At 56.4% G+C, this 12,721-nt stretch overlaps 6 protein-coding genes across 6 annotated transcripts; 3 read left to right on the forward strand and 3 right to left on the reverse strand.

Annotated features, from left to right (window-relative positions):
• Positions 1-254: 254 nt before the first annotated feature.
• Positions 255-1,127, reverse strand: B0T26DRAFT_686406 (uncharacterized protein). Its single transcript, XM_060440901.1, has one exon. It carries the CDS (start codon positions 656-658, stop codon positions 299-301), a length of 360 nt encoding a protein of 119 aa, XP_060302793.1. The 5' UTR covers positions 659-1,127; the 3' UTR covers positions 255-298.
• Positions 1,128-2,275: 1,148 nt separating this feature from the next.
• B0T26DRAFT_620565 (uncharacterized protein) lies at positions 2,276-3,607 on the forward strand (the record flags this gene model as incomplete). The annotated part of the gene is made up of 2 exons (XM_060436070.1): positions 2,276-2,854; positions 2,945-3,607. Coding segments are annotated over 2 exons (1,242 nt in total), but the record flags the coding sequence as incomplete, so codon positions are not given.
• Positions 3,608-4,294: 687 nt separating this feature from the next.
• Positions 4,295-5,866, reverse strand: B0T26DRAFT_686408 (ER membrane protein SH3-domain-containing protein). Its single transcript, XM_060440902.1, has 2 exons — positions 5,390-5,866; positions 4,295-5,217 (listed from the first exon to the last, which is right to left on the reverse strand). Exons 1-2 carry the CDS (start codon positions 5,601-5,603, stop codon positions 4,625-4,627), a joined length of 807 nt encoding a protein of 268 aa, XP_060302795.1. The 5' UTR covers positions 5,604-5,866; the 3' UTR covers positions 4,295-4,624.
• Positions 5,867-6,351: 485 nt separating this feature from the next.
• On the reverse strand, positions 6,352-7,481 carry B0T26DRAFT_635780 (NADP-dependent oxidoreductase domain-containing protein; the record flags this gene model as incomplete). Its single annotated transcript, XM_060436757.1, has 3 exons — positions 6,352-6,740; positions 6,811-7,356; positions 7,427-7,481. 3 exons carry the CDS (start codon positions 7,479-7,481, stop codon positions 6,352-6,354), a joined length of 990 nt encoding a protein of 329 aa, XP_060302796.1.
• Positions 7,482-8,790: 1,309 nt separating this feature from the next.
• On the forward strand, positions 8,791-10,046 carry B0T26DRAFT_670267 (uncharacterized protein; the record flags this gene model as incomplete). Its single annotated transcript, XM_060439159.1, has 3 exons — positions 8,791-8,991; positions 9,280-9,787; positions 9,841-10,046. The coding sequence occupies 3 exons, from the start codon at positions 8,791-8,793 to the stop codon at positions 10,044-10,046; spliced, it is 915 nt and encodes a 304-aa protein (XP_060302797.1).
• A 356-nt stretch (positions 10,047-10,402) lies between these two features.
• B0T26DRAFT_686419 (uncharacterized protein) lies at positions 10,403-12,595 on the forward strand. The gene is made up of 3 exons (XM_060440903.1): positions 10,403-10,831; positions 11,293-11,776; positions 11,855-12,595. Exons 1-3 carry the CDS (start codon positions 10,640-10,642, stop codon positions 12,184-12,186), a joined length of 1,008 nt encoding a protein of 335 aa, XP_060302798.1. The 5' UTR covers positions 10,403-10,639; the 3' UTR covers positions 12,187-12,595.
• The last annotated feature ends 126 nt before the right edge of the window (positions 12,596-12,721 follow it).

The following is a 12,721-nucleotide window of genomic DNA, read 5'->3' on the forward strand; positions in this document are numbered from 1 at the left end:
GTCTCGCATGTCTAGGTGCCCTCTTTTTGGGGTGTTTCGGACTGGTCGCCTCAGGGTTGGGGGTGCCCGTTTACTAACACGGAGTAATAAGCCCGGCGGATTTTTGGTTCGGGCGGGCGGGCCCTTGAATCCGGCTTGTTTGCTTGCTTCTGTGTAAGACAAGGAGTGGAGATGACGCCGTGGAGGAGCCTAGATAATTACGTGATTATGTCTACGGCAAATACTCCGCAGACCGCAGACCACAGAGAAAGAGAGACAGGTCCTAGGTAGTTATATAGAAGGAGGGGGATTTTTTTTTTTAAAAAAAAAAAATAAGACGAAATGAACATATGGATGGTGAGAAGCAGGGATGCACGGCGAAGCAGCAGCGGCTGAGACCCGATGTGGAGGGCTTGTTGTTTCGGGCCGGGTGGGGGAAGCGATGCGAAACACAGCTGCCCCCCCAAAAAGGGGGACAGATCGGGCCCTGATGGGATGGGCAGGTGGGGCCTGGCCGACCGGGCTGATTGTTTGTTTGTTGGCCCGGTCTCATTAGTTTCTCTGCTCGGGGGTTGCGTTGCGTTTCTAACCCATCTTTAACTCGCTGTTTGTTCTGAAAGGAGCGAGTTCCGTGATCGGCTGTGCTGATCGGCGTAGGAAGGAGAAAGCTGAAAGACATTTTTTGGGGGGTTCGGCTCAAACACGTCGCGAAGTCAAAGCCCCTCGCTGGCTTCAAATGGACAGGTCAAGAAAAGGCAGAGGTGGCCCGAAATGAGCCCCATGAAACAAATCATACGTATATAGAAAGGATCTTGCACCTCGAAGACTGCGCTGGCTGCATAAATCCGGCGAGATTTGCGGTCTCCCGGAGGGCCCCCCCAAAGGCCTGGACGGGCGATCGACTGGCGATCACAGGTCAGCGATCATAGGGCAGTGATCATAGGGCAGCGATCATATGAGGCCTCTCCCGAAGCGCGACGCCCGGTTGAGGAGGATCACGGGACGAATTCTCCCCGGGAATTACAAAACGCGAAGAAGTTCAATGCGGGCAACCCTGGCTTTGGTGTGGCTTAGAAGGCAAGTAGTCGTGGGCTTTTGCCTGTCAGGCCAGCGACAGCAGCCCAGCAGCCGCCACACCTCACAGTGACTTAGGCCTGTTCGAGTGATCGATTAGGAGGTTTAAAATAGAAGCCAGGGGCGCCGTTGGCCAATCAGGGGCGCGGCCGCGGCCAAGCGCGGCTCTTCTCCAACGAAGGGTGTCGTGCCTTCCTAGCCAGCCGCTGCCACCATAGACAGCAAAAGAACCTGAACCCTCCAAATCGCCTGCCAGTCGTGGTTGCCGGACGTGGCCCGGTCGGTGCTGGGTCGTCGGCGCTTCGGGCGACCTGTCGTTTACCCAACGCAAAACACTCTCAAACCGGACACTGCCTCAATGCGCGGTCTCGTAGGTGCCCAGGCCTTCGGCTGGCGAAGCTGCCTGAGAGGTGAGGTGAGAACCTCCAGAGTCCGTCCGTCCAGAGCCCAGAGTCATCCGAGTTACTGGCCCCCAAGCGCGTTTCTTGCACAAAGTATGCATCGAGTCATCGCAATGCAAAGCCATGGATGGCAATGATGGCAAGCCTCCGCGCCCAGTGAGTCCCCTGCCTCAAAGTTCAAACAGCTCTGGCTCCGTCATGGACTCTTTTCCGCATGCGGTCCGCAGCCCCTGGGCCACCATAGATTTGTTCTGCCCGTTGCATCGCCTGGTGCCGCCGCCCACATGGTCGTCGCTATCCACTTGGTAGCCAGTTGGACGTGGGAGTCGGTTGGACAAGACGGCTTCGTTCGACCGGCTCCTTGGGCCCTACCACTTTTTGTTTCCTGACAATGGGTGCCCTCCCATCGTCGTCATCTATGTCATGTCATCCCAATCTTAACACGATGCGCCGGCCAGTGCCGGACCCGGCCCCATATACCTAACCGCGAGATTTCTTTCCCTTTCCCCCCCTCCCATGGCGGCGGACCTAATGGATCTTTTCCCTTTTCCCCTCCGCCCCGGCCTTTACCTACCTCACCTCTCTACCGCCACGCACGCACGAACAAGCTCGTCCTTTGTTCGTGCCTCACCTCGTTCTTGTATGGCATCCGCCGTTGACTCGTTGCGCGCAACAAAGTCGTTGTTAGCGCGGACGAGCAATCCCGTCCTCAACATCGCCGCCGACTAAGACCCGGACCTCCCTGCTCCTTTCAGCGCCAGACTTGCCAGTGAAGAGTCTCCCGAACCGACGGCCCTCGGGGCGAGAGGCGTGTTTTGAGGATGCCCGGTCTCTGGTCATCGTTGCGCGTAGCTTCCTTGGTTGCCATCTGCGCGTCCGCCTCGGCGCTCCCATCAGCAAACAATCTGTTCGAGCGCCAGACTACTTGCGCGGCAAATTTCTCCCAATGCAAACAGTCTAATTTTCCAAGCTACTTTTGCTGTCCAAACAACCAGGCCTGCATTACCCTCGCGGGCGCCACGACTCTGCTATGCTGCCCTGCGGGTGCCAACTGCGCGAGGATATTGCCCATCGCTTGTGATATCAACCAGCAAGATGGCGAGAAGCACCCAGATGCCGTGGTTAAGACAACCGCTCTGCGAGGCACTCTGCAGACTTGCGGTAGCAACACCTGCTGCCCCTTTGGCTACTCATGTACCCCCAATGGTGCCGAGTGTCAGATGAATGCAAACCAAAACGCCGCTCCTTTCCAAACACTGGCAACAACGTCAACGACAGGCACCGCCATAACCACAAGCGCAACCACAAGCGCAACTACAAGCGCAACTACAAGCGCAACCACAAGTGCCACTACCAGCTTCATCACGAGCAGTCCCATTGGCGCCAACAACACGACGAGTGTCGAGAGCAGCACGTCCACCAGTGCCAGTGCTTCCAGGGTGTCAGAGACCACGGTCCCAACAGCCACCGAGGTCGCCGAGGCTAACAAGGGACCCCCCATCGGCGTCATAGTAGGGGCGTCGGCAGGAGCTACCATGGCCGCTATTATCGGCGTCCTTATTACTTGCGTTCTCCTCAGGCGCGGGAAGAAGCCGGCGGAGCAGTTGGATAGGCTTAAGCTGTCCCGGTCAACCTCGTCCTTTGGAAACTTCATCAGCAACCCGATCGCGCCCGAAGGCACGACACTGCGAACCGACTTTGGCCGGTATCCGCCTCCGCGCATTCCCGATGATCAAGAAGGGTCCGTTACAGGAGACCTTCTTCGCAACTCAATAGACTCGACAAGCACGGGCGGAGCGGTGATGAAGCCCCCTAACGCCGCGCGCCATAGTAGCATAGCAGTCGGGATCGCTACGCCCCCGCCCCAGTCCGGCGGTGGTGCCCGGTCCCCGTTCGTGGCAAACGAGGACGACGCGCTAATGCCCGAAACCCCACGACCATACCGTGAACCGAGCTCCGTGAGCATCAACGTGTTTGCCGACCCAAGCACGATAACACCCGAGGGTTCGCCTGAGGGACCAGACCGGCGGCGCTACAGCCACCTGACAACATTTACCCAGATGATGGAGGGCGCCGGCTTAGGCGCTGTTGCGCAGGGCCAGGGCTTCGTGCCGTACCGCCCTGACAGCGGCTACACTCAAGCAGCCAGCCGATCAGCCAGCCAAGCAACCAGTCCAGCCAGCCGAGTAGTCAGCCCCAGCCAAGTAGTCAGCCCAATACGGAAAAAACCTAGCAACCCGGGGGGTTGAGGACCTAGTCACAGGACCTAGCATCATCTAAGTCTGGTCTGAGGCCGCCCCGGCACCACCTTTCTCCATCTTTCTTTTTCCCCCACGGGTCTGGAGCGTTTTTATATTTTGCATACCCCTCATAGAGAGATACCGTGGCTACATATGTTCAGCGAGGAGTTTTTTCTTTTGGTCGGCTTTCTACTCGTTTTTTTTCCTCCCTCTCTTCATGTCATGGGTAAACGGCAGTCGGCCGGCCGGCTGCTTGCTTTTATTTGCTCGCTCTCTATGCGCCGCCATCGGTATTTCTATCATGTCTGTTTCCACGGGGCAGCGGGTCGTCGGGGGGACCGACTGCTGTTGACCAACCTCGAAGCTAGAAGGAATGAATACATATGAAAGGGGAAGAAAGGTAAAAAAAGGGGGGGACCCGGGGTTGAGACCGTAGTCGGTCACACCCCTCTAATTCTTTATTGCATTACCATCCTACTTCCGTACCCTTTGCTTTCTGGGGGCGGGGGAATAGGAAAGGACACTTTCTCTTGTAACTATTTTTATTTTACTTTTTTTTTTTGCAGATTCCGTAATTAAAACAATGTTCTTGTTCACAGTGTTGCTCGCGAGAGATGTGGAATTTGTATTCCGTAAATCTTTTAAAATGGGAGAAAGTACACCCGTCCGTCCTCCAAGGGACATTAATGCATTTTATGCCCATACGTAAACGTAACCTTGTGCACACGCAAAAACATAAGAGAACTAGATAGATACATTTCTTTCTCTTAATTGGGCATTAATCGTTTGTTTCTCCAATACATATACCAGGTAGGTATATCTGTAAAAAAAAATAAAAAAAAAGAAGAAAAAAAAAGAAATTGTACCCTTAACCTAGGCACTTTTTTTTTGGTTGGGTTGGGTTTTCTTTTCCGATTTCCATGCCTCCGTCTACTGCCTTTTCTTCCCTTGCCCGGCGTCGCCCCCAGCACTGCCAGCGACAGCAGCGGCAGCAGCGTCGGCGGCAGCGTTCTTCTTAATGTCGTCGGCCTCCTTGCGCTCGGCATACCACTGGCCGACCTGCAGGACCAGGACGCCGACGAGAACAAGCGCCAAGATGGTGTTGCTGGCGCTGAGCACCTTGAGGCTGTCCTCGCGGCCGAGGATAATCTCGCCCGTCAGCGGGCCGTCAAAGGGAATCCCGCTGTTGCCCTCGTCGTCCCACGCGCCCGCGCTCACCGTGCGCATTCCCTTGACGATGTTGGCAATGTACACGCCGGCGCCGATCACGTACAGCACGAGCGACGCGCCGTCGAACAGCACGTTCGCCTCGGACGGCTTGAACAGCTTGATGAAGAACCCTAGAAAACCGGCCGACACGATGATGTTGAGCAGCCGCGCGATGAGAGGGGGCGACTGGTGCATGAACCGTAGGTGCGTCTCGAGCTGGTCGAGGTAGGCGGCGGGCACGGGGTCCGAGGTCCAGAGCAGCGGGAAGTCGTAGGGGAAGGAGGCGAACAGGATCCCGAGGAAGAAGCAGACGGCTGTTTTTGTTTTGTTAGTGTTGAAGGGGTTATTTTTACTTACGTCTTTTCACTTTTTGGACAATTCTTTGTTTTGTCTTTGTTTTGATTGATGGGGTGTTGTGAGGGGAGAAAGGAGGCGGGGTGGGAGGTTAAGAGGAAGCGGGGGGGAGAGGGGAGGAAGATTGCGTACGTCCAATGATCAGAAACGTCGCAAACGACGCAGAGCCCCGGTAGTCCTTGGACCGGGTGGTCTTGTTCCAGTCAACCCACTGGTCTGCCATTTCGGGCGAGTTTGGGGATGAAGCAGAAGCAGGTCGGGTTCTCTGCGCGGCGGAACTGGGGTGGTGAAGACGGCGCTTCGTCGTGTTTCGTCGGGGCAGTGTTTGCGCGACGAAAAGAGACATGCGCAAAAGCTTTCTCGGGCTTTTTCTTTTCTTTATCCCACGGCGCGAACGTGCGTCGGCGGCGGCGGCGGCGGCGCGTGTGTAGAGAGGGGTCGGGCCGGGATGGTCGGAAGGCTAGGTCTCTCTCTTTCGCTTGTTCGTTGGAGAAGGGAAGTTGCTGTTGCTGCCTCTTGTTTGCCTGGTTTTCTGTATAGGGACCTATCGAGCAATTACATAGGTAAGTGGGCTGCCCGAGCAAGTGGTGATGGATGGCGAGGGGCCCGACCCAAAGACCCCAAGAACGGAAACACGGGTGGGGCGCACCACCCTACCTTAATTAGCGGGCCGCGTTATCATCAATGGCGACAGAGCTATGTAGCGCCGAGCTGGCCTTACCCAGCTAGGGTCTAGGCTTGTGACTACCTACGGATTCGCCGTTAATTAACCCTATTACCTAAAACCGGGAGTGCTTTAGCGTTTCTTCCCCACTCAAGTGAGAGGAATACGCCTACTCGGTAACACAACTGCCCGATTCGATGCAGTTTGATTATATAAAAGTTGAGGCATTCAATGGACGACAAAACATGTGTCAGCGAGTATTGTTTATTTGCACCAACTATCTTTTATCCTAACCATTGTCAAGGGGTTTCATGTGTGAGTGTGGTTGCTGCATACAAAGCCACCGTAACCTCCCATCAACTAAAAGTCAAAGACCTGTCAAGATTTCAGACTACAAAAAAGCGAGCGCGCTGCAAAGTACTCGGCCGGCTCAGCGCGAGAGAAAGCCCATCTGGTGGGCGCCGTAGGGGTCGCCGGCGACGGGGAGGGCCTCGAGGATCAGGTCGATCTCGACCATGTCGGCGTCGGTCAGGTCGATCTCGACCGTGTTCTCGCGGACCTGCGCGGGCGACGACGCGCCGGGGATGGGCACGACGGTCGGCATGCCGGGCCTGCGCGCGAGCGCCAGCAGCCAGTTGATGGCGATCTGCGCCGGCGTGGTGCCCTTCTTCGCTGCCAGCTTCTCGACCTCCCGCACCAGCCGGATGTTGGCCTTGAAGTGCTCGCCCTGGAACCGCGGGATCGTCCGCCGGAAGTCGCCCTCGGGAATGTCAGAGGGTTTGTTGACCTTGCCCGTCAGTACGCCGTGGCCGAGCGGCGCTGTGGTGTGACACGAAATGGTAGGTTAGCTAGAGTTGACATGTCTTTGGCCAGTGTCATGGTGTCTTACAGTATGCGAGAAGCGGGATGCCGAGCTCGGCGCAGACCTTGGCCACGCCGTTCTCGAGCGGCGCCAGCTCCCAGAGCGACAGCTCGACCTCAACGGCTTCGATATTGGCAATCTTTGCCGCGCGGCGAATCGTCTCGGCGTTGACCTCGCTCAGCGTGATGCCCTTGATGTCGCCGGTCTCGACGTGCTCGCCGATGGCCTTGAGCGCTACCTCGACGTCGACGGCGGCATCGTTGCGGGCCGGCTCGAACTGGTCGATCCGGCCCTTGCCGCCGATGAGCCGGACCGAGTTCCCGATGCTCGTCTTGACGCTCGCGGGCGAGTTGTCGGGCGCGAAATTGGGCAGGCAGCCCTTAGCGTTGATGACGAACTTGCCTTCGTCCTCGGGGTACTTGTCAAAGTACTTGTTGAGCACGGTCAACGAGTTGTGGTCCGGAGCTCCGTAGAATTCGGACGCGTTCAGGTAGTTGCTGCCGGTCTCGAGAGCAGCTTTGATCGTGGCGAAGATTTGCTCATCGGGGATTCTAGTCGGCCGCAGGGTCAGATCTATCCAAGCGGTTAGCCTATTATCGTGGCGCGATAGGTCCCTGACGGGGAAAGCGGGAGGGGGCGTTACTCATCATGCCCAGGCCAATGTTGCCGACCGTCTTGCCGTGGATAGTGAGGCCCATGGTGTCGGTGCGATCAGGTTTGGACAGGTGATATTGGCTGCGAGAATGTGAATGTCGGCGAGGGAGATGTGGCTAGATGTTGTTGACCGAGTATGTGTGGTGTTGACAGGACTAACTCAGCTGCCACGGTTCGATCTGAGGCTCCCCTGATATATACATGACGGAAATGGCGTTTACTCTCGACAAGACCCGTCTTTCGGACATCAGTTCGGCACTCGGAAATATGACTGCTTGACGCGATGCAGAGCTAACAAACACAAGGTCGTTAATCGCAGATTCTCCTGGGAACGGCACGTAGGTGTGTGTACAAGGCAGTGCCCAGGCACGGCCTCTTGCTGTCTACGCCCTTCCACGATAAATATCTACCTAGTATACCTACCGTACTACTTGCGAAACCCGGTAAATTACCCCGTTTATGACTTCTTTCAGTATCAACTTAGACGAGGGTTACAAGGTATTTACCAGTCCTTTGCTGAATATTTCACGATCAAAACGAGGGGGGCCTGGAAAGCCACCAACGGCATTAAGGTTACGGCCGAGTGGTTGAGGACCGACTTGCATGACTCCATGGCGGTGCCGTTCTGTCGAGCTTACTAACAGCTACAGCTATGCGACCCAACCCCTGAATGACGGTTGGCGTCGCTCTTCAGGGCTTGGCAGCATCTGAGGCTCGGATTTTCCCTCCAAAGCATCCAGCGATTTGTAGCAGAACCACAGTTTGAAGTGCTTGCACCATAGCCAGGTGGCCAATCTAGTAGCCCCGACGAGCGCCCTTCGAAGTGCGCTTCTTTGCTCGACTCCAGCATATCCGGCTGGACTTAGCGTCGCGCCGGAGATAGCGGGCAAATTCACGGGCCACTCAGGGGTCTTTGTTGTCTTGCGACTACAACTCTCCCTCTGGGACCGACCAGACAAGCAAAGGCGCATGGCTCTACTACCTAGTGTTCTAATAGAGGTGCCGACGGAAACCCGCAACCCGCATCCTGTAACATGGCTCACGTCTCTGGTCAACCTATTGTTCAGCCTTGCCAGCCTGTGCTGTGCCGCAAAGCTGGGATTTAGCCGCTGGCGGAACTAACGTCGAGTGCTTGTCTCTATTATGGCCTAGAGCCTGGATTTAATTAATATGAATACCGATAACAGATTCCAAACCGGTGAGTGGTGTTCCATGGAATGAGTGAGCCGGGAAAGGCCAGGTAGAGATGCGGGGATGCTCTCTTATATATAGAGAAAATATTTATCATTCTATTTTCTTTTCTTCTCTTCCCTTGCGTCATGCTAAGTTCTATGATGTGCTGGTCTGGCCAGTATGGACGCAACTCTTCCAAAGGCAGCCTTTCTCGGCTCGCGAGAGTCGTTAAAGCCGGCACGGGTTCGCCAACACCACAGCGACGGGGACATCGAGCTCGACGGTTGGCCATCACCATGCGGCGGCACCCAAAGCACAGACGACCTGTCGGAGACAATAGAGGGCCTGTCCTTCCACTCTTCTACCTCAACTACTCGGAATGTAGTTTCAGGAGGAAGTCAGCCGACGGCAGCTGACATGCCAGACTCCTCCCGCACTGCTTTCAGCAACATCACAACCACATCGGTCCAAAGAAAACCTGCACGACCAACCGATTCCGAACCAGCCCAACCGCCACGACCTCGGCCGCCACAGCATGGCCCCATCCCCCCCCGAGCTGCAGGGGGCGTTCCGCGCCATGAGCGAGGGCGACTAGTGCTGGCGTCGGTCGTGCCAGTGCTGCTGGCCATAGTCCTGTCGATCCTGGTGCAGATTCTGCACAACCCCTAGAGCGTGGCGGCGCTAGCGACCATCTTGCCGATACACGGCAACACCAGGCTCAGGGAGGCGCTGCTGTCGATCCCGACACCCTCGGGGGACGGCTCGAGCCAGATATCCGACAGGGAGCTCGTCGACAAGTTTAACAACACGCGGTTTGCCCTGCGGTATTACTCCGGCCACCCGGGGAGCGGCGGCGGCGGCGACAACTACGGAATTGTCATGCTCGAAGGCCGTCGGAGCGGGACACGAGACTCTGGCAGCTCCTCTGGCAGGCCAACGCCGCCGTTGAGAGCCAAGCGGCAACAGGGAGCGTGGTGGCGGCGCTTTGTGGACATGTCCCCCGAGGCTCGGGAAGGGGACATCCGGCTGCTCTTCTTGCTGTTTGTGTCGGGCCTGTTGATTCTCATCCTCTACTACGAAAGCACACCGCTCGATACGGCGTCCGCCTGCTTTTCACGGCGCTGGGGGTGCTTATCAGCACCTTTTGGGAATACTACTTTCTCCGGAAGGTCTCCCTGTCTCTCTCGATCTCACCCTAGTCACTTATTAATTGTTACTACAACCTACCAGGGACGTCCACGTTCACGCCGTACAGCCGCTCACGTCTCTCGAGTAGAGGTATGCTGTTCGCGCCGGCGACGACGGCCTTCTCGGGGCTTGCGCGGTCCATCGCAGGCAGACAGGGGATGTCGGGCGCCATCGCGCTGGCGGCGGTGCTGTCCAAGTTCTTGCCCATCATGCTCTCGACGGTGCCGTTCCGGAACATCACCACGTAGGGCATACACGAGACGGGCACGTGGATGGCAGTCGATGTTTCGGGGGCTGCGAGAATAGGCATAGACCGAGTCAAGGAGGACCCGGACGGCCTATTATAATCATTAGTGTGTACATAATTCAGTCCTGGGCGTCATTTATCGACGACAAAGACGACAATGACGGCGACGACGATATTTGATTGGGTGCAAAAGGCAAGAAAACTCCGAGTTTAAACTCAACAGAACACAAGCTGCAACCCTAACCCATCTCTCACCTGCATGGCGCCATTGACCAATGAATGGCGCCAAGGACCCATGCACGTCCGCACACAAAGGCTGAGCTTTCCTCTTGAAATGCAAGATGACGTGAACAGGTTGTCCGATTGGGAGAAAACGAGTCTGGAACCAGCGGGCTTCTTAATTCTCGAATCCGAGCGGCAAAAGCATCTGCAAGAACCCTTACTTCCCCAAACAATATGCTTAGGTTGCATTCCTTGCGCACCTCGGCATCGCGTAGAGGGGTTGCAATCTGAACTCTCTTTGACGCCATCCCCTAGAACATCTCCCGCCGCTGCATTGCCTTGCAAATCTTATTTAAAGAGAGGTGGCCGCCGATGGCCGAAAACGGCGCGCCCTCAGAGGCGATTGAAACTCACATGTCGACGCCGCCAGATGCACCACCTCCTACCACCGCAACCGAGCCGAGCCTTCAGCCACAGCCATATCTCCAAGAGCGACGGGGCTCCTTGACGCTGCAGCTGGTACGGCGGAGATCGGCCCAGGAACGAATCAATGACATTCTCGAGGTCAGTGGGTTTGCTATTCAACGTTTCATCGGCCGGTATGGGCACGCATCCAGGGTCGGACATCGGTAGATGGCCCAGCGGCTCCAGAATCGGAGATCACAATTGCTTGGGACGCCCCACCCATCATTTTGGCCCTTTTGCCTGCCGTGTTATCGCGGCGCCGATTCTGCTCCGCCGCAATCGAATCTCTCGAATTTGGAACCTCTAGAAACAGAAACAATGGCCCGTGTTGCTGATTCCATCTTCGGCCCCTCGGCGAATGACCTATTTGACCGCATGATTGTTCGTACCGCCTTGCCTTTCCATGCCATGTCCCTGCGCCCCAATCCCCGCGTCGAGAGGCCAACTGCTCGGCGACCCCACGGCGCCGGTCCAACTCCACCGGGCTATACCTTACGTATCTGGGGGTTCCGACCCCGTCTTGGCTAGATGGCCAGCTAACATGTGGTTGCGACGAACAGGGCGCCCGCGAGCGAGCTGATGGTCAACAGTCGGGTAGCAGTAGTCCGCGGGCACAGCAGCCGTTGCTCGCCGGCTCGCCGCGGGGGGGAATATACTCGCTCTCCAGCTCACCGCGGGGTGGCGCGGCCGCTATTGCCGAAGAAGGAGCCATCAATGACGACGACCACGCCGGTGGCCATGGTGACGTTGTGACGAGACAGCCCGAACGCCATCGCACGCTCAACTACCAGACCACAACGCACACGAGCCTGTCGCCGCGGAGGAGGACGGTTGGATCCGCTCAGAGCAGGACTTCGTCAGCCCACGCGCACTCCCCACGCCGGCGGCAGCGTCCAGACGACCTAGACGGCCACGATGTGGACGACGGCACAACAAGGTCGGACGGCGAGAACAAGGAGTCGGCTTGGAGGAAACGATTACGGTATTTCCAGAGCATCGAGCTTGAGAACAAGGGGAGTGTGGCTCGCGACCATTTGGCCCTAGGTGAGCAGGCGGAAGAAGTCTCTCTTGGATTGGTATGGGACGGAAGCCCTGAGGTTATGCTAACTTTGACGGCTGCAGAGCGGACATTTCTAGCATGGCTGCGCACGTCGCTGGCTTTTGCGTCCATCGGCATTGCTATTACGCAGCTCTTCCGGCTTAACACGTCACTAGCTGGGGATGGCAAGCACGCCGACACACTGCGGCAGCTGGGTAAGCCGCTGGGGGCCACGTTCCTGGGAGTCAGCATCCTGATCCTGTTCCTGGGCTACCAGCGCTACCTCACGGCCCAGCACTGGGTCATCAAGGGGAAGTTCCCTGCCAGCCGCGGCGCCATCATGTTTGTGTCCTTTATAGCATTTGCGGTCACGGTAGCGTCCTTGGCTGTTGTTCTCCTGGTGCAGAGCCAGTGAACGAATGGCTGTGGATGGTTTGGATGCCGGGCTTGAAAATTAGATTAACTGCTTGTCTGTTCGTGCCGTGAGTTAGCTTCAGATACCCCGTGCATGTAGCTATTGCACCTCTTGACAAGACATAACACCAAACTCGTTCCATTTCACTGAATAAGCGTGCCTCTTGCATTCTGTGCGGTTTTGCGAGGCCTTGTGCTGCATTTACGCGGTTGTTGTCGGGAAGATGAAGTGGCGTGCAGAGCACACATGAGGCAAATAGAGGTCGAGGAAATAGAGCGTGAAATACAACGAAAGGGGAAATAAGAACATGAAGTCAAAGAAGATAGGGAGAATAGGTAGACAGAGCAACATGAAGAAAATTATGAATTAACCTTTAACATGTTGTTTCGGGGGTTCTTCAATGTCGTTCAATTCACAACTGGCACTCTCATGATTTCAAACCTGCTGCGGCGTGCACACCTTTCAAAACTTTGCCCGTCCGTTCGTCATCTTCGCCAAACCGGCCGCTTCATTCAACACAACACAACACAACACT

The sequence above is a fragment of the Lasiosphaeria miniovina genome, assembly GCF_030549165.1.
Source record: "Lasiosphaeria miniovina strain SMH2392-1A chromosome Unknown B0T26scaffold_1, whole genome shotgun sequence".
Taxonomy (NCBI): domain Eukaryota; kingdom Fungi; phylum Ascomycota; class Sordariomycetes; order Sordariales; family Lasiosphaeriaceae; genus Lasiosphaeria; species Lasiosphaeria miniovina.

Bases quoted from the DNA above. Each gene is read 5' to 3' on its own strand.
- B0T26DRAFT_686419 (XM_060440903.1), top strand. From the start codon at position 10,640: ATGGCCGAAAACGGCGCGCCCTCAGAGGCGATTGAAACTCACATGTCG. The intron at 10,832-11,292 runs GTCAGTGGGTTT...TGCGACGAACAG, and splicing joins GAATCAATGACATTCTCGAG to GGCGCCCGCGAGCGAGCTGA. The intron at 11,777-11,854 runs GTGAGCAGGCGG...TGACGGCTGCAG, and splicing joins TCGCGACCATTTGGCCCTAG to AGCGGACATTTCTAGCATGG.
- B0T26DRAFT_686406 (XM_060440901.1), bottom strand. From the start codon at position 658: ATGTCTTTCAGCTTTCTCCTTCCTACGCCGATCAGCACAGCCGATCAC.
- B0T26DRAFT_686408 (XM_060440902.1), bottom strand. From the start codon at position 5,603: ATGTCTCTTTTCGTCGCGCAAACACTGCCCCGACGAAACACGACGAAG. The intron at 5,218-5,389 runs GTACGCAATCTT...AAACAAAAACAG, and splicing joins GACGTTTCTGATCATTGGAC to CCGTCTGCTTCTTCCTCGGG.